At 46.4% G+C, this 20,815-nt stretch overlaps 1 protein-coding gene across 1 annotated transcript in view; it reads right to left on the bottom strand.

The window, feature by feature from the left end:
* The window catches only part of RPS6KA5 (ribosomal protein S6 kinase A5), a 1,757,411-nt gene extending 1,755,841 nt beyond the window's left edge, over positions 1-1,570 (bottom strand). Inside the window, exon 1 of the mRNA XM_069637449.1 lies at positions 1,250-1,570. Coding sequence (XP_069493550.1) covers positions 1,250-1,252 — 3 coding nt within the window. The 5' untranslated portion in view covers positions 1,253-1,570. The remainder of the gene's footprint in view (positions 1-1,249) is intronic.
* Positions 1,571-20,815: the final 19,245 nt, after the last annotated feature.

Genomic DNA, 20,815 nt, shown 5'->3' with positions numbered 1-20,815 from the left:
GAGCGGTGCAGGGGAGTGAGGGGGAAGTGGGCAAAAGTTACCTGCATGGAACGCCCTTATACAAGACTTATTTGGACAAGGAGAAGAGAGCAGCACAGACGACCCCGGAAGAGCAGACGGACAGTAACAGGAGAATAGACAGACGCACTGAGTACCCCCTCGAAATGACAACGCGCAAGGGATATAGACCTGAGACTAGAAAAATGGGCAGCCATAGACCAGGGCAGTACAGGCACGGGATCGCTCCAGGACGAATCATGATGGAATGCGGAATCCACGAAGAAGAGTTTGTCATAAAACAATACAATAAAGAGTCCACAAAAAAAAGGGGGTTGGGGGTAGGGGGGTATGTCCTGAGAGTGTCGCTCTACTGGCCTATATTACCAGGTTAGAGTCTCAACCACAGTTTTAGCTCACCATCCATTCACAGAAGAGACATTTCCACTACATATCAGTCTTTGTCCTGCCCAAGGGCAGTCCAGCACCGAAATGCCAGGCAATTCTATTCTGAACAAGAGGGCAGGACAAAGACCGATATGTTTTGGATATTTTTCCTCTGTGAAAGATAGTGCGCTAAAGAATCTGGGTAAGGCTCTCGTAACCGTGACCAATGTCCGGCAGAGGGATTCACAGGACCCCCCCCAACCCCCTTGTTTTTTGCATGGAGTAATAACCATTTTATAAAAAGGTGTGTTTAATTTATTCAATCCACAGTCAACAGACTAAAATAAAATAAATGTAAATCTAAAAACATTAAAATGTCAATGTTGGTTCCAAATCCTCATCCGATTTGAAGGGAATACATGATTCTTACATAATACATTTCACCCAATCATTTGTATGACATTACTTAAATATAACTTGTTGCAATTGCAAAACTTAAACAATGTACTCTCCATTTTAGATTTTCTCGTTGGAGTATCAGAAAACAAACGCACAGGTAAGAAACGGGTGATGCAAGTCTAATGAAGAATGATGGTGAAAGCCTCTTTCGATTTTGTTTTTTAGTGTAGAAATCGGGTCGGGGAGCCGCTGCATAGTCCTCGGGTTCTGTGCAATTTTTGAAATCAGCAAGGGTCATACAACTCATGTCGTGGATAAAAAGAACGCCATATCAAGCAGAAATAGCGGTGGGTTCGTGGGAGGTAGCGCATGCTATCTATGAAGAATACTGGAGTTAATACTCGCTGAGGGGGGGGGGTCACAGCTTTCATGCTCTTAAGGACATGAGACTGATCCTTACACTCACCATTTGTCAGCTGGTGTTTGACAGTGCACTCTCCCGCTTCGCCCGCTTCAGCCTCCTCCATCTCCCGGTCCTTGTCACAGTCCTACAATAAGCGCGAGCCTCTCATGCTCTTGCTCTTTGGGAAGGTTCGGGGACAGTCCGAACGCGCAGGGGGAATGAAAACTGGACTTGGCGCAGGGAGATGCCCTCTCTTTGCTGCTGTACAAGCAAATAATTCACTCACGTTTCGTACAACCAACTACCATCACAGCCACTGCCTACCCTAGACACGGCTGTCTAGAGAATGACTCTTATTGGATGCTTTCCGAGAGTAGACACTCTGTAATTGGTGATCTGTCGACAGCAGTCTACCTATCATAGGATACATGCCTTCGGCTGTAAACAGAAACAAGCAGGCGGAATTTAGACATAGAGGAAGGACTCGCATAGAAAGCTCACTGCATGAGAGTAAAATAAATACTACAGGATTACGAGTACGACCCAAATTAATGAGGTTCAATCTCTTTCTGCCAAACTAAGCATGTCAGCGTGTGCGTACATTGATGACAAACACAGCGAAAAACTCACCACCCCCAAGAAAATCATCGGCATTGACATAGTCAATAAATATGTGGCGCCTGAATCTGAGCTCGGATTGAAAGCAGTTAAAACCGCAATTGTTCCCCTCCAGTTTTCTAGACGTCCTTGTGCAGCAGCATCGTGACAAGCATTTCTTAAAATAATGCCACTTTTCGAATTAACGAACGTGTCCTTAAGCTTTCAGTAAATTCGAAAAGTGGTCCTGCAGTCTAGGAAATACTTTAATTAACAATGGTAAACGTGTGCAATATATGTTGAGGTGCTCATTTACCTCTTGTCTTTTTAATGCAAAAGGAGTGCTCTCCCAGGAGTATCCCCTATTAGTAAATCAGGCGCCTTTAGTACTCATTTCACTAAACATTCTTTCTTTGTCAGATGGTGCGTTTAAGAAATGTGTTGTTCCTGCTCAGAACCAAAGCAGTTCGTATTTACTCGGAAAGAAGAAAGTCATTTGAGCAAAGTCACACATGCCACAGTTAACCATTGACGCATAACAGTTTCACTCTTATTAGGAATCATCAGTGCAGTGCAATCTTGACATGTTTGTGGTTGGATCATTTGGCCATGTGTAGCAAGCACCAACAGAGTTATGGTGGGTTTAAAAGGCTTGTAAAAAAACTTTCACCTGAAATGTGAAAGAGGAAAAAGCCATTTGAGCCAAGTCACACATGCCACAGCGCCTCCTAGTAATCATCGCTGGAAGTTCACCTCTAGTTCAGAGCCACATCAGCAAGGCATTGTTGTTATGCAAATGAGCCCAAATGCAAGCCATTTGCCCCAGGAAATTGTGTTCGTTTTACAAAGCAGTGGTACTTGATACATAGCGTGATCAACATTAGACAGATATTTCTTGAGGCTGAAGGCAACTACATACCGGTTTCACCCTTATTAGGGATCATCAGTGCAGTATACTCTTGACAGCCTTGTGGTTGGAGAATTGGGGCATGTGTGGTAAACACCAACAAAGTTATGGTGGATTTAAAAAGGCTTGGAAAAAAGGTTCTGTGCATCAGAAGCAGCCACACGCTCTCCGTTGTGGCTTTCAGTGGTGCAGCTTGATGCTTGATGGTGACGCAGTGTAGCGCTTTCCTCTAGCTTTCCTGTCTCCGCTTCGGCGTGTGCTGCATCGTCTCACTGCTTCTTCGCTGGCTCCTGTGGCGGTTCTCCTGACTTGGTTGGTTGCTGGGTGCTGGTTGCAAGGTGCTGGGTGCACCTGTGGTATCCTTAGTACCTGTAGCAGCCTGCGGTTACCCGTAGGTCCTTGTCGTAACTGAGATCGAGGCCAGGACAGTTGGCTGCTTTTGGAGCCGGCAGTGGTGATTTGGATGTGCAGAGCACAGAGTACGGAGCTTTTCTACATGGCTTGACCAGCTCATTTTGCTGGTGAGTAACAAGTTCAAGCTGTCACTGTAGATATTATTTATTTATTTGTATTTGGTTTTAACATTAAAACCTTTACAAAATGTGAACCTTTAATCAATTTAGAAAGAATTTTTACAAGATTTCATAAATATGTTAATACAAATACATATCAAATCACAAGTGATACAAATAATACAAAATACAAGATAAAAGACAGCAAGTAAATGAAAATAAAAATGTCAAGGTATACAGAGATGTACAAGGTATGCAAATATACAAAAGTATACAAAGATATACAATGTTTCCTGAATTTCTGCCAATATTAAAATTGCGAAATTGCAACATACATAAAGCAGGCGAAAAGGAAACCTATCTCTATCTAGGTTCAGACTAAGCATATTGTACATTACCAATCTCATGATGTATCGTCCTAAGAAGATTATTTTAATTAATTAATTTGCAAACATTCTTCAAGAACCTAAGAACAGTTAATTTCAATGCAACACTTTTGCCATGCATCATATCCAGCCAGAGACAGTCGAAAGGTACGCAGCTAAGATTTGGGCAAAATTCTCCAAAGTATTCAATTCTTTGGCTTTTTAAAGCTGTACAATATAGTAATAAATGCGGCAGTGATTCTTTTTCTGCTTGATTTTGACAGAACCTGCAATATGCTGACCTAGCTTGGGTTCCATGCCTTGTCTTGGGAGGATAGCTCAGGGGCAACGTGCTCGCCTTGGAAACAAAACAACACGGAGCACCACAGGTTTGATCCCGGGTCCACACTTAGAAACCTCTGGGTATTAAGCACGTTATAAATGACCTATCATATCATATCATATATACAATTTCATTAGTTAATAAAACATTAAGTCTAAAACGCATACCATTGTTCCTCACATTTTTTTGTGGAAAACATATCAGGTAAGTTTCTGGTGTTCCAGTTATTTTTTCATACGACACAATCTGATAATATAATTTGGTTCTAATTACCTCATCTATGGTTATGGACCAATCAAATTTGTGGTTTTTCCTCTTTACATAGTTTGGGTTATTCCTCAATATCTCCGATGTAGTCCCAAATGTTTCCAAAATATGTATACATTGTAGGTAAAAATCATGTATAAAGCCTTTAGAGAAATAATACTCCATCCCTTCTTTCCCCCTGACAGTATTTAGGTTGTATTCTACACTACAATACATATTGTGCAAAAGAGCCAGCTTTCTCCTGTTCTCCTTTCAACCCAGCTAGCCAGGGATTGCAACCCCAATTCATACCTAATGACTGCGAAAGTAACACTCCTTAGTAAATGAAATAATACTTTCCTCCACATAATGGCTTCATATAGGTCAAACTATGATATTACCCATTCCGGAACAAATTCCAGTCCATATAACTGTCATGGGATAACTTTAGCAATACAGAACTTTATGACTGGCAAAGCCCAAAACTTGCCATATTTTGTATCCACTTTTTGCATTTGGCTACCCAAGACTGTGGCTTTGGCCATGAGATAATTCCTATAGAAGCTCTTATTGTGATGGGCAATAATAGGATACCCCAAGTAGATCATACTCTCTTGAGCTTGAATGTTGACATTATTTATGAACCATAAGAATTTACATTTCTTGCAAGATCTACTCAGTTTCAGTATAACAGTGTTTGCAGGTTAATTAACAGATTATTTGCGCACATGTAATCGTTAAAGCTTTTAATTGCTCTTTGAAGTCCTATCCATTAATATAAAGTCATCCGCATATGCTGCCCAAGCTATCTTTAAATTACCAATTCTTGGCGGGACAAAAGAAAATTTCAACAAGGTCTTACCCACATCTGAGACATACAGGTTGAATAGAATTGGGCCAGTATGCAACATTGTCTAAGACCTTTTAGAGTTGGAATTGACTGAGACATTAGTCCCTCATTATTCAGCCTTACTTGAATAGTCGAATCCTTATAAAGAAAGATCAATATACTCAATAGACCATCAGGAATTCCTAGGTTATTTAATTTGGTCATCCAGAAAGTCTGACATCCAACCAGATCAAATGCCCTGGATAGATCCATATAAGCTATATGTATAGCTGTTGAGATATCCCCCCAGGCCAATTGCTGTAAGCTACTCAGCAGGAGGCCTCCACCATCAGTACCCATCTGTTTACAAAATCCCAACTGGAAAATATTTAGAATATTCATTTCAGTGCACCATTCCTATATGTGTTCCAACAATATTGAAGCACATATTTTAGAATCGGCATCCATTAAAGAGATGGGCCGATAATTACAGCGTGACATCTTGTCCCCTTTCTTGTAAATAGAAATGATGTAGGAAATATTCCAAGATGTAGGGATTATTTGTGTATTGACAATGTCAGTGAAGAGTACAAATAGTACACTAGACCACAGGTCAATTTTCTGTTTAAATATAACGTACGTTAGGGAATTTGGGCCCCCGGTCTAGAAGTGCTAGACTTAGTTCTTTTTCCTACTCTCTTCACCGGGGAGAACTCGAGTGACCACAGTGCGTTATTTACCTTAACATTCTTACTACTTAGATTTGTCACCTCTTTGTACAAATCCCCAAAGAATAGGGCCATAGTTCCTCCTTTATAGGATTGATTTGTAAGGAACACAGTGTCCTTTCTAGATCATTAATCAAGTTCCAGAATTTCCATGAACTCCTGTGAGAAACCTGAAGGTGTCTCCCTAGCTAGTCCCCAGGGATCTGTCATCCAGGTGGCCAGGACACGGCCATCTCTATTGGATCCAGTTCCTGGGGGCGGACCAGTGAAGGAGAATCACCTCGATGGGGGCTCATCAGCGAGTGGTGGTGGGACACTGATGGTTGAGACGCGGTATCCCCCTTCCTTCAGCACCTTTTCCCCATCCTACCACGTAGGACATTCAAAACCACTATTCCTCCCTCTTTCAGACACGAACACTTTCGCCCGACACACAAGAGGATGGACTAACACCAGAGCTGTTTACTTGACATGTCCCAATACAAGGGTCAGGCAAAGTCAGGCAATTGATCATAGTAACACACACCCGACGGCCCTTTCCCTTCCCCATAGGGATAAAAGGTGGAGCAAGAAAGCAAAGTACGAGTAAGGCGAGCGAGACAGAAAGCACAACGAGACCGCTAACTTGACACAGCAGTTCAAGAGAAGGAGAAAGGTGGCAGGAATTGAGAGGGTGGCGAGGGGAGAAGTGACATTGCCCTTTTCATCCCAAGCCTGCAGACCCTTCGTGGAGGAGAGCATAAGACTGCGAACAATAGCTCAAGTGTCATGCAGCAGATGTCAACGGTACACGGGGCAAGCCTATGCTGATAAGCAGGAGCGAGAGAAACTCGTGCGACCATGGTACCTGCCTTGACCCCAGTGAAGCAGAAAGCCAAGCTGTTCATCACAGCCGGTGAGTCAAGGGGAGAACCGATAAGAACCGGGCTCTGTTGAATGAGAAGTGCAAAATGGCAAGTTTGTACCAAGTTTAATGAACTGTGTCAAGAGCTATAAAAAGTGTTAATGGGAGACCAGCTGCAGAGGGAAAACTGGCACCAAGTGGGTGCTAACTCAAGAGACTCTGGTCGATCCCCATCAGAGCGAAACTACAGGTATCAGAAGGCCGTAGGAGAGTCGGCGAAAGAGGTCAAAGTGGTCATACAGGAGGTCTAGTAAAATCCATGTACAATCAAAAGACTATGATCTACTCCAGTGCCAACGCAAGGGAAGTGAATCCCGCAAATTCAAGTGAATGTGAAGTTGGCAAGAGTAAGCCCGACCGAGGGATGCTGACAAGAGGGGCAAGTCTAAAGTCTCGAAAAACAGTGTGTTGACAGAGGTGAACCCGGCCAAGGGTGTCCACTATGAGCTGCTTGAAAAGACATGGAGAAATCAAGGTAAGTGAAACCTGCTAAAGAGAAGAGAAGGGCCCAGCCCAACCGAGGGAGATCCAGGGGTGAAGCTATTTCCCAAAAGTTAATTGAGAAAAGAACTGCCATATAATGTGGGAAATGAGATATGCAAGAAGAGTCAGCGACCAGAAGAGGGGGTCCCAGGGGTGAAGCCATCCCCCTACGTGAAGAGTGGCTGAAAGTTGAGAAGGGTCAGCGCCCAGAAGAGGAGGACCCATGGCTGAAGCCATCACCCTATGTGAAACTGTGGTAAACAATTGAGAAGGGGCAGCGCCCAGAAGAGGGGGACCCAGGGGTGGACCCATCACCCAATGAACATTGGAAACAAACTTTCATTTGTTGAAGGAACCTTTGTTTTTGTTGGTTGAAGACCTCTGGTCCTCGAAGGCAAGAGACTTCCAAGGAAACAAGACTTGGCCATCAACGGTGATGATAGCTACCATTAGAACTGTTGTCTCATGCTGGAAAAGCCTGAGACTGTACTGTGCTCCAAGATCCCACCTTACCCCTATGCTCAAAACGTGGGGAAGGGAGACGCAGGCTACTGCATCCCAACATAAATATTTGAGAACTCTTCTTTCTTTTCTTGAGAACTATCCCACACCCTTTTTTGTATTAGTTTTAATGTTTGGTAATAGGTTTCTTAGTATAGGCCCTTTTATTTGACACACCACTTGGTCTGCTTTATTTTTCATTTGATGTTCGACTCTTGCTCCCATCTTAGATTTAGGTCTAGATTAGGCATTTTTCCAACCTTCATACAGCATTCATTCTTCAATAAACACCCTTGAACTGTGATCACTCGTGTCTGTCTTACTTGTGGCCACCATGAGTTTCTCACAACTGCCCTCTTTCAGGGCAGACAGCATGTCCTCACTATCATTTTGGAGTAGTGCACAATGATATGATTTAATCTGATTCTTCAATTTCTGTTTTATCATTTTAATCTTAACAGTTTCATCCTCTATTGCCCCATCCACAGTCTTCTTCACTTGTCTTATCTCATTTCGAGTATACCATTTAATTAGTTGTAATATAGGATCATATTTGTGGGGGCGAGTTTTTACTTCAGTATTTTTTGTTTTACCTTTCCCAATTGTCTCCATTAGAGTAATTACATAATTGTTAAAAGACAAAGTGGTATATGTTGTCCTTTTTTTCCACTAAAGGGGAGTTCTTGAAATCCCTTAATAGAAGCATATTAAACATACAGATGTTCTTTTCATTGCATCTCAGTCGATTATCCTGCTGGTTTGACACTAGAGATGTACTATATATATCTGCCATAGTATGTGGTTTATTCCACTCAAAGGTTGCTAACAATATAGCATGGTCGCTAAACTCAGTACGTAAGACTTCAAAAGATCGATTCCGATTATAGATATCTTGTGATATGAATATATAGTCTATACATGATGAGCTGTTATTGCCAAACCAAATATCATGGGCTTGCTCAGCCCCCTCTCTGGTTATGGATAGCAATTGGAGACCCCAGTTTTCGAGGTTACAGGGCCATGTTTGTCCCTGTATCTTTTTGCGCGTAGCTGTACTGGTTTCCAGCGCTCATTCGACATTCCTCTCCTTTTTAGAATTTGGGGAGGTGGCCTCTAGTAGTTGATCACAGTTCGTTAGAGGCGTAAAGGTGCAGTATGCATTAAAATCTCCTATCACCACCACCTGACCCCACCGTACATTCGAGGTACCAATCTTCGATCTTTAGATTCACCAGGTTTAAAGTATTTTCGAGATTTCCATCCAGGTTCCAATATATGTTGAACAGTAGTACATAATTCAGGAGTTTACCATTTTCCAGTTTTAGAATCACAGCTAGAACACCCTTACATACATTGGGCCTCATTCCGAGGTTCGCGTTAAATTTCTGACTTTACCGGCATGGCGGAAATACCATATCCGCGTTGGTAGCAGGGCGTAATTAGCACCATATTCCGACCTTGCGGGCACTAGCTTTCCACATTGCCGGTAAACCCCCTAGCGCCATACCAGTAAAGGGCGCGTCAAACCCCTTACCGACAACAACCGAGACGTAACTAACACCATCGCCCTCCACGTAGTGCGTAAATAGCGGTGCCCGTAATTAACGATGACCGTAAATTACGGGCACCGGTAAAAACCGTAGACGGAAATTACGTCATCGAACAGGAACGGGAAGCATCATGGCGGCCATCTTTAAAATCACAATCCATTGCAATCCTCTCCATACAGGACTCGTGGGCATATTGTGATAGGCAAAATAGACTCCAGAGACCAGCATCATGCCAAAAGCATTAAAAAAGGGTGCTGCGCGCATCAGGAAGGAGAAATTCTCCCAGGATGAGCTCCAGGTACTCGTTGATACTCTGCATGAACATGCTGAGATTGTTTTCAGCAGCGACATGCGCAGGCCCACCATCCTCAGGAAGAAGGAGATATGGGAGCTGGTCTCGCAGAGGGTGAGCGCTGTCGGAAACACCCCCGCAGCACGACGCATTGCCGCAAACGCTGGGATGACCTCCGCCTGAGGGTGCGGGCCATCCTCTCAGCAAACCGCAATCTGGCCCTACAGACAGGAGGAGGCCCAGCCTCACCCATAAAAATGATGCCCTGGGAGGAAACATGTGCGGAGATGATGGGCACAGAAGCCATCGAAGGTGTCGGCGATATGGATTGCGGTGATCCTTCATCAGCTGACGCAGGTGAGTGCCATGAGTGTAAACAGTACATGCATCCCTAATGCAAGTCATCGCCGAGGGCTGGTCAAGCAGTCACATCATGTTTGGGTAAAACCCCCCCCCCCTCCAATGATGCCGTAACAACTGGGACCCAGGATGATGTCAGGTGCAAGGCTGACACCCATATTGGGCATGCCACACAAAAAGCTGGTCAATGTCAGTCACCACAGTACTCCGCCAACATGAGTGACCCTGCCGACAGTATGCTTTTCCCATCCAAGCAAAGATCACAGTCTCACTCAGCACCCAAATGTCACCAAAACGCTGCTATCCCATCGTAATACCATTGTCTGGAAGTAATTCTGACCCCCAGATCATTGCTCATGCCGTCTCTCTCTTGCCCCCCACAGGCACCGGTCATGAAAGTGAGGACCAGGAAGGCCCCCGGACAAGTACCTTCTGGGGCACAGGCAGGGGACAGCGCACACCTGCAAGCAGGAAGAAGGCACATGCCACACCACCTGCCCCAGCAACCCCCATGGAGGGTACACAACCCCCATCCGCGGCCCTGGACATGCCTGCAGTTCTGCGGGACACATGCCTCACGCTGCACCATGAGGAATCGAGTGCGTCAGGGGAGAATGCTGCCATGTGCATCCTCGATGTGCCAGGCAGCACATCACCAAATACCATTGACAACGTGGAGGAGCCCAATGACTATGTACAGAGCCCAGACACTCCCTCGTACAGCCAGGTTGCCCATAGCGACCCTGGGTCGAGTGACGGCCCAGGGCTCACAGGCGAAGGGGATACACCTGTCTGTCATGAGCCCACTCCCCCTGCAGGAAGTCCTGAAAGTCCTGCAGGCACAACAACACGAAGCCTGCCGACCACATCGCCCACATCGGCTGCAGAAACAGTGCGCTGCCAGCACCTCACAGGCATGATAGAGGAGTTTCTCCGGGACAACCGGGAATCAGGGTTGGTGCTTCATAATGACCTTCAGGCTCTGGGCGAGATCATCAGTACCAGCACAAACCGCATCTGTGAGATGCTTGGCAGGATTGCTGATGCCCTGGAGGCAGCACCCCCCAGACCACAGCCCCAGCAGGAGGTGCCACCCTCCCAGAGCTCCTCCACGCAGACCAGCCCGGTCTGTAGGTCACTGCGCACGAAGCGCCGGAATGGAAGGGATGCCCCAGGCTCTGGCAGTGCCCATTGACCGTGCAGCCACACACATGTGGCCAATGCTGCACTGATGGGAACATTGTGGGGTTGTTGTGGGGGGAGGGTGAGGGGGTTGAGGGTGTGTGTGGGAGTTGGGGGGAAGGGTGAGGGGGGTGAGGGTGTGTGTGGGAGTTGGGGGGGAGGAGGAGGGGGTTGAGGGTGTGTGTGGGAGTTGGGGGGGAGGGGGAGGGGGTTGAGGGTGTGTGTGGGAGTTGGGGGGGAGGGGGAGGGGGGTGAGGGTGAAGGATCTGTTGTACACGTTTGGACATCATCATACAATACACAGTTTGGTCTATCCTACAATACAGAGTGGACATTCATTATTGTGCATGTGTCTTTTAATGACTCACAGTGCATGTAGTACATGTATCCCCACACCCAGTGCCCAATGCCCTGTCATCCTCACCCCCTCAGCTGACTTGTGATTCAGAAATATTGCTCGATCAATGCTTGTCGCACGGAACGTCCCTCCCGTGCATCGGCACTGTGTTACTGTTCTGCCATTCCTTCCTCCACCTCCTCCTCCTCCTCATCTGGTGGTAGCAGTCCCACGTCAGGGGGCCGTGGCACGTTCCAACGGATGCACATGTTGTGCAGCATTACACATGCCATGGTGATCTTGGACACCTTCTCGTGGCTGTAGATGAGGGCCCAACCTGACCAGCTGAGGCAGCAGAATCGTGCCTTCAAAAGGCCGAAGGCCTGCTCTATGACCACCCGTGTACGGGTATGAGATCTATTATAGTCCTCCTCGTGCCTGTTTTGGGGGTTGTGGACCGGGGTCATGAGCCACGGTTTCAAAGGGTAGCCAGCATCACCTGCATGAGAGTGGAATGAAGGTAAGTGTTAGTACATTCATGGTGGAGAACTGTGCTAGTCTTACATTGCAGCGGGTGATGACTGGCCATGCACACATGTCCCTGGATACAGTCAACCCATTACTGGTCCGGCCATGTGTGCTGGCCAATGGAATGATGGAGGGGGTAGCTTCTCCCTGATGGGTCATGGTGCGCACTCATGTCTTGTTGCATGTGCATCGTTTATGCATGCAGCAGTGTTGGACTGCATTGATTGATGACTTGCGTAAGACCTGCTGTAAGGGTGTGTTGGTAGTAGTTGGTAGCATACCCTTCATTCAGCACTGAACCCTATCATGGTGATTGGCAGCTATCCTATGGAGGTGCCGAACCAGTCACACGCAGTAGGATCCCTGTTAGACTAACCTCTATGCACTCCCATGGATGACTGTCCTTTGTGTTGAGATGCAGGAGTCAGCGACATGGTGCTATTGCACTGCATGGTGCACGATGACCTTACGGTGTGTAAGGTCCACCGATGTGTGGTGCATGTGTCGTGGTCTTTGGCCAGGGTAACTGTTTGTCAGGTACCATTAGGTGTTGGCTCGTATTCACAACTGCGTGGTTAGGTGGTAATGTGGCGTGCCACTTGTCATGGGGCACAGTGTTCTGTGAGGTGCACAACGTACAATGGCGTTGACATTCCCTCCCGGGTGGAGTATGCATCCCCCCCCACTTTCCCTCCCGGGTGGAGTATGCATCCCCCCCCACTTTCCCTCCTGGGTGGAGTATGCATCCCCCCCCACTTTCCCTCCCGGGTGGAGTATGCATCTCCCCCACCCCCTTTCACAGTGGGGTATGCTGACAACCTACTCAGAGCCCCAATGCACTGCCATGGCCGATTACGGTTACTCACCAAGCAGCCAGGTACGTTGTCCGGCATTTCGGTCCATGTAGCCTGGTAGTGTTGAGTTCCGCAGGACCAAGGAGTCATGAGTTGATCCGGGGTACCGAGCATTGCATTGTGTGATGGCTTTACTGGCATTACACACCATCTGGACGTTGATGGAGTGGTATTGCTTGCGGTTGCGATACGGCACCTCCATGGCATGAGGAACCACCAATTCTACGTGGGTGCAGTCGAGGGGCACCCATGCAATTTGGCATTCCTGCAAGTGCATGGAAGGCAGCTTTGGTATCATATATCTCCTGTGGAGTCCGGGGGAGGCATATGTAGTCCCTTCTGTGCTTGAGGAGGGCATCCAGCACTTGGTTGAGTATCCGGGAAAATATTGGCTGTGAAATGCCATGCATGTGCCCCACTGTATGCTGGTAGGTGCCTGTGGCAAGGAAGTGAAGCACGGACACTACCTTTAGTAGAGGGGGGATGGCAGTGCTGATTTCTATGAGGCTCACTATGTCGGTATGTATCAGGGCCACTATGGTGGTTATGGTGTCCCAGTCAAGCCGGTACAGGGTGTGGATCTGCTCTGGTGTGAGGTTGAAGGGGGCGGCTCTGATGCGGCGAATTGGGGGCTGCCGGCGTGGTAATGGTGGCTGCACCGGTAGGGCATGCTGGCCCTGTCTCACCCTCCTTCTCCTCCTGTGTATCCTCTGTGGCTGCTGTGGTTGCTGTTGCTGCTGTTGTCGTAGTTGCTGCCTTGCAAGCATGGCCTCCAGCTCCAGGAATGCTGCTACAATTGGTATCATCTTGGTGTGGGAGGGGGTGTGGTGTGTGGGTGTGCTCCTTTTGTGCTGTGCCAGACTCTATTGCCTCCACTTGTGCTGATTGGGTGCACCTGTTCCTCTTCCAAACACTGATCAGGGTTCTTAACACCTTCCCCGCGATGCCGGTATTAACGCCATGGCGGTAAGGTACTTTGCGCCCTTGTGGAGGTCGTTATTTCCGTGTTCGCTTTGCTTAGAATCGGAGATGGTTACGCCTTCCCGTTATTTCCGCGATGGTGTGTCGGGCGCGCGACACTGGTCTGCTATTTACGCCATCGTAGTTTACGGTGGCGTAAATAACGGTGTGGCGGGTCAGAATGGCCCGTAACGGTAAAGGAAGTCGTTATTCCTTTACCAGCCTCGTTTTTCCCTTAACGCCGGACTCGGAATGACCCCCATTATGTTGACTGACCATAGAAAGTCCCCTTCCTTGTTAAACATCGACCAAAAGACTGCCCTGTGTGGCTAATTCATAAGCTAACTCATACTCTTGAAATAAAGGTAGTTCTGCCAACCAAGTTTCTTGTAAACAAATAAGGGCAAAAGAACGCAAAAATGGACACAAAGTTATATTTGTGCATAATGCAGAAAATCCTCAAACATTCCAACAGATTAGTGCAAAATCAGGTTCTATTCTAAAGGGGTCCTCTCATTTCTTTTAATTGTGCAATGGCTTCTCTGAGTGTTATTGCAAGCCACCACCAATTAGATTCATCCAGTGCCTTGTATGCATCGACTTGTACTCTACCACTCAGACTCTCCCTCCCTTCATCCTGCCACTTACATCTGTCCCTTCCCAGTCCCTACCATCTCGGCCCACCTTAACAGTGGAATTATAGGGCCTAAGGTCATACCCTAATTTATGTAGGTTCTCTACTTCGTTCATCAATACTCCAAAAACCAAAAAATACACAGAATTACCAGGCGGACATAATCATACCTTTCCCAATGTATAAAATCTATCAATTTGATATCATTAGATGTAATTACCGTTAGTGCAGGTATATCATTGAACAGAGCTAGAACTGTCCTCTTGTTTAGGTTGTCTAGTCCACCTTTAGCAAACATATAATTAAGTGCTAAACCCATTTCATTCGGGAAGAGTGGATTTCTAAAACAGGGCTCATGTGATCTATTGCTATGGAGATTGTCAAAGTATCCCTCCTGTATAGGGGCATTATTATATTGAGTCAGTATTTTATGTTGGAGTGGGGATCTATTTGATTCCACATTTAGAGCTTTATAAAATTGAGTAGGAATATTAGGATTATTTAACATAACCCCAGTAGTCCCCCTTGAATTACCTCAAACCTCCTCATTACCTACATTTTTTGAAAGGGCTTCTCAAAGCTCCCTATAGAAAGTCAGGGAAGATGCACAATTCACCACGGGAATAGTAAAATGGTTCACCGGGTTAGATAATTTATCAGGATTGGTCTGTTCCCCTGAGTTTTGCCTCACCAAGTTCCCCAAGCCATCTCCAAGTTCAACCAGTGACTCCTTGTGTTGTAGGCCCATCTTAATCTCTGGCTCATATTTGGTCCTTCCTTCTTCACTTATTATTTTATGTGTTTCCTATAATACTACTGATTTAATAAGATCTCTAATTTCCATCTCGTTTGGGGGAGAGGCCTTAATAGGCTCTGTTAGAAGACGAGGGCCCCATAGGAGGTGTTATGGTCAACATCAGGTATTCAATTCCCGCTCTAGTCATAGTATCCGCCTTCTTGTTCTGGTTGAATATTTTAAATGTGGTTATTTCTGGTAGGTAACCCTGCTTTCTCTTCACCACATTTACTTTCATCAGACTCTTCTGTTTGGGGGCATCAGTCAGCCTAGACTCGGAGGGTATATAATTCCCCTTAGTTACCAGGTCTCTTCCCCCCACGCCTCATGTGGCCCTTCTGCCTGATCCCCAGAATTAGGGCTTGTGCCAGTTACCTTCATCTTAGAATGCCCTATTTGGTTAGGTTCAACTTCTTCTACCGAATAGTCAAGGCAATCAGCATAGTCATCTATCTCAGATTGTGCAATTTTGTGCATAAATTTACGAGATGATTTATTTAGTGCTTTTTTAGTTAAGGATTTTTTACATTCTGACGTTCCCTTTCTACTGCTACATTGGGAGCCCTCATGTCGACGCAGATACGGATGCTGGCATTGTTCTCTTTTTTGGGCACAGGAACAATGGGGGACACCCACGTTGTGGGTCCTGACGCGTGTTCGATTATGTCTTGTTCTAACAGGGACTGTATTTCATCTTCCACATGTCTCTGGATGTTGAGGGGAATGCCCCTGGAGTGTTGAATAGTCGGTTGTATCTGCGTATTTATGTGTAGATTGATCTGTTTGTCTTTGAGTTTCCCCAGACCTTTATACAGCATTGGGAACATATTCTGTATCATTTCATTTGGGCTAGTAGTGTATGCAGACATGATCTGGTACATTATATGTATGAGACCCATCTGAATGGCTGACCAGAAGCTAAGTATGCTTCCCCTGGTACCTCTCCTTTTATGATGTATATTTTAACTTTTAGGCTTTTGGCCTTGTATTGACATATGGCTGTGAACATGCCTTGGCAGTTGAGGGGTTTGTTCAAACCATATGGGTAGATTTGAGCGTCTGCTTTGCTTAATTCTTTTTTTCTGGCCCGAGACTTGTATGTGTCCTTGTTGATCACATTTACCGTGGCGCCAGTGTCGATTAGAAATTCACGGCTCCGTCCGTTTATCTGTAGCAATAATGTCAGGCGCTATTCTGCAGCAATGCTGTTCCCAATAACATGGATGTATCCTCTCTTTCGGTCTCCCTTGGATGAGGAGGATTACGAGTGATGTCAACGTTGTGGGTATCTAATGTTCTGGAGAAGGAGGGTGAGACAGGGCCAGCATGCCCTACCGGTGCAGCCACCATTACCACGCCGGCAGCCCCCAATTCCCCGCATCAGAGCCGCCCCCTTCAACCTCACACCAGAGCAGATCCACACCCTGTACCGGCTTGACTGGGACACCATAACCACCATAGTGGCCCTGAAACATACCGACATAGTGAGCCTCATAGAAATCAGCACTGCCATCCCCCCTCTACTAAAGGTAGTGTCCGTGCTTCACTTCCTTGCCACAGGCACCTACCAGCATACAGTGGGGCACATGCATGGCATTTCACAGCCAATATTTTCCCGGATACTCAACCAAGTGCTGGATGCCCTCCTCAAGCACAGAAGGGACTACACAGGAGATATATGATACCAAAGCTGCCTTCCATGCACTTGCAGGCATGCCAAATTGCATGGGTGCCCTCGACTGCACCCACGTGGAATTGGTGGTTCCTCATGCCATGGAGGTGCCGTATCGCAACCGCAAGCAATACCACTCCATCAACGTCCAGATGGTGCATGCTCCTTTAGCGACTAGAGTGATCTCTTTTCTCCTCACGCCATCTGTCCCTGCGTGATTACTCTCGTGAATCACTGTGGGAGCTGCGCCTACTAGTGGTGGGAGATCGCCACGTGTTCGGTCGCAGGCTTTCTCGACTTGAGCGAGGGCCATCTTGTCTCCTGGAACTCTGCTATTTTCCGCTGGTTGAAAGAATGTAATGTTCTTGCAGACTGATTGGAAGTGGTTCTCACCTCCGCATTTGTCACAATGATGGCCTATAGCCGGGCATGGACCAACGTGTGGGAACTTGTGTCCGCATCTGTAGCACTTTTTCTGCTGTGCTGTGTCTCCCGCCGTGCGAATGGGGCACACGGCTGCTTATGATGCGTATTCTGTTATCTTAATGTTGCTGAGTGACTCTGTTTGCAAGGATAGCGCAGAATCTGCTCTCGCTAGCTATAAGATTTCATCCAGCGTTCTGCTCTTCTGGAGCAATTTCATTCGGAACTCAGTAGACTCACAACTTGCTATTGCCTGCGACTTGAGTGCTTCTTCCCTCGAATATCGGTCAAAGTCACAGTATTTTGCTTGTTTTCTCAATCTCATCACGAAATTATCCATGTTTTCGCCTTTCTATTGCGTAGTAGTAGTATATGTTCCTCCCGACTGAACATATAGGTATGCAGGGATTTAAGCCTGGATCTATTTAACACCTTAAAGAAAGCTGAAAGTTTGGCCCTAGGGGGATTGCCAATAAACAAGTCTTCAAAAAGAGTATTCGCCTATTTCCCCAGGGGTGCCACTTGCGGTCGAGTCGTCCAATGGAGTTGTAAATACTCAAACCTATCTCTTTCCACTACCATATAAACCTGCTTGTAATCTTCAAACGCGAGAGGATGAATGTCCCTGTACATCTGGCCCAGCTTTGTCCCAGTATTCTAATGTGGCTCTAGACGTTGAGAGACCCTGTTCACCTCGCTTACGGACCTTCGGAGAAATCCAACACATTCTGTGTAAGGCAGTTCCTAAGACACCCTGTTCGATGTTCACCCAATGTTTAATTTCCTGCATCTGTGCCGCCATTTGACTCTCCAGAACTGGCACCAGTTTGGCTGCATATAGATAGCTTTCAATATCTGGCACCGCTAGACCCCCTAGACCTTTGGCTGCCATCAATGTACGTCTAGCTACTCTCTGGATTCTTCTCAGACTATATGAACCTGAACATCTGCGATTGCAATTCCTTCAGGGCCGTTCTCGGAATCCAAATTGGTAAAGCCTGGAACACATACAGTAGGTGCAGTAACAGGGTCATTTTAATAGCTGTTATCCTCCCTAGCCAAGAGATTTCCGAATCCCCGTATCATGCTAAGTCCTGTTTGGCCTTAACAAAAAGCGGTAAAATATTGGCAGTATAAAGATCTGCATATCTTGCTGTCAAGAACACCCCTAGATATTTCAAGGTCCGCAAAGCTCATGAAAAAGGGAAGACTACCTTCAAATGGTCAAGCACTCCTGGTCGCTCTAAGATATTAAGTATCTTTGATTTCATTAAGTTAATTTTAAAGCCTGAAATGGCTAAGAATTGGTCCTGCAATGAAACAACATGTGGTAACGTAGTTCTAGAATTTTGTATGTAAAAGAGGAGGTTGTCTGCATACAACACTAATTTACGCTGATTACCCGCTATATCCAGCCCCCTAATGTTCTCAGATAGGCGCACCATACAGGCCAAGGTTTCCATAGTCAGGGCAAAAAATAATGGGGACAGTGTACACCCCTGACGGGTACCTCTGTACAGGTGTACAGGATCAGAAAGAATCCCATTTACTTTAATCCTCGTAGATGGAAACACGAAATTAGCTAGTAACAACCTGAGGAACCGCTGACCTAGTCCGAACCCTTCCAAGACTTTAGACAAATAGGACCAATCAACGCGGTTATACGCTTTCTCGCGTCAATCGAAAGCAAAGCCATGGCTTGTTTATATTTCTGCACCCAGAACGAAATATCAATCGTATGACGAATATTGTCATATGCTAGGCGTCCTGGTATAAAACCAGTTTGGTCCGCTGTTACCAACTCCGGTAGAACTACTGCTAGTCTTCTGACTAACACTGTCGAGTAAATCAGAGAGTCGTAAATAAGAACCCCGATCGGACGAAAAGATAAGCATAAGGTGGATCGTTATCCGGTTTAGCGAGCAGAGTAAGGGTCGTCTCCCCCATAGAAGGTGTAATCGATCACGTCCTACCAAAAGAATTTAACAAGTCTGCCATGCGGGGGGAAAGAATTGCTGAGAATTTTTTGTAAAGCCATCAGGCCCTGGTGCTTTTTGCCCAGGAGAGCACGGATGGAATTTGCAACTTCCTCTGTTGTTATGGGTGCGTCTAGAGAGAGCCTCTGATAAGCCATGACTTGAGGAAGCCGGGCATTTCGGATAAACGCCTCTTCCAGTGGGCCAGCATATGAGTCCACCGCAAACAGCTCAGAATAATATTGTGATAGAATACGTATTTTCTCAGATTCAGTAGTATGCAACAACCCCCCACTATAACAGTACTATTCCGCTGCGAGTGGAGTTTATAGGCCAGTACCCGAGACGCTTTATTGAACGAACTAAAGTAGAAGTGCTTCGTCCGGAGTAATTTATGTGAGATATCGTCTGCCCACATTGCCTTCAACTCAGTCCTGGCTTCTTGAAGCTGCCTATATGTTTTTCTAGCCCCATCTCGCGTGTATTCGGATTCCGATTTGGCTACCCTTTCCTCACTCTCTGAGCAGACAATGGGCCTCATTACGAGGTGGGCGGAATGGGTTTAATGGCGCCCCTATTGGTGCCGTTAAACCCATTCCGCCCTATTATGAGGTTCCCTCGCGGTACTTGCTCTGGACGTCTGGTCAGACCAGACATCCTTTGCGGGTCCCGCGAGGGGACCAGGGAGCTAACAACGGGCCCATTATTAACGAGCCCATTGTTAGCTCCCTCCCCATTCCCATTGAGGCCTACGGGGGCTTGAATGGGAAAGGTCCGGGTCGGGTTCCCTGGATGGGGAAACACCAGGCCCTCCAAGGTCGGAATGGCCCGGTATTTCCCCATTCAGGCAACCCGGACACGATTTTGGAGGCAGCCATGCCCTTATTAAGGGCATGTCTACCTCCAAAGTCATAATGAGGCCCAATATCTTTTTCTGGCCTGAGGCTATACTAATTTGTTCCCCTCTAAAAGTTGGTTTAAGAGCCTCTGATACCCCTGAAATGGACACCTCCCCCATGAGATTCTCCTGAAAATACTGTGTGATCCTTTCCATAATGTCAGAGCATATAGCCAGAACCGCTAATAGCAAATCATTCAACCTCCATCCCTTGGACTTTCGACCTTCTAGGCCATAACCATCCAAGTGTAAAGTAATGGGGCAGTGGTCCGATATCAGTGCTACCACTATAGTGGCTGATGAGATCCCCGCTAATAAGGAATAAGAAACCTAAAAATAATACATTCTAGAGTAAGCACAATGTATGTGCGAGAAATGAGAATAATCCCGATGCTGGGGATGAAGGCTCTGCCACGCATCAATCAGATTCATGTTGGCTATGGCCTGTTTGAGTGGGACCACTCTTGCCATCTCAGTTGAAGTCTCTGAACCAGACCTATCCAGGCTGCCATCTACCACTAGGCATCTACCACTAGGTAAAAATCCTCCCCTATTACCTGCTCACCTCGTTGGAATTGCGCAATTTGAGGAAACAAATGGGTATAGAACTGATCTTGATGTTGATTGGGGCCATACACAGATACCACCATGAGATCCCTTCCCGCTATATGCAAAGTGAACCCTTTATGTCTGCCCTGGGTATCTCTTCCCACCCTCCCTTGCTCAAAATGTAGAGTCTCAACTACCAAGAT

Source organism: Ambystoma mexicanum, chromosome 14, assembly GCF_040938575.1.
Source record: "Ambystoma mexicanum isolate Mex_15411 chromosome 14, UKY_AmexF1_1, whole genome shotgun sequence".
Classification (NCBI taxonomy): domain Eukaryota; kingdom Metazoa; phylum Chordata; class Amphibia; order Caudata; family Ambystomatidae; genus Ambystoma; species Ambystoma mexicanum.
This window is presented reverse-complemented; position numbering and strand designations above follow the sequence as displayed.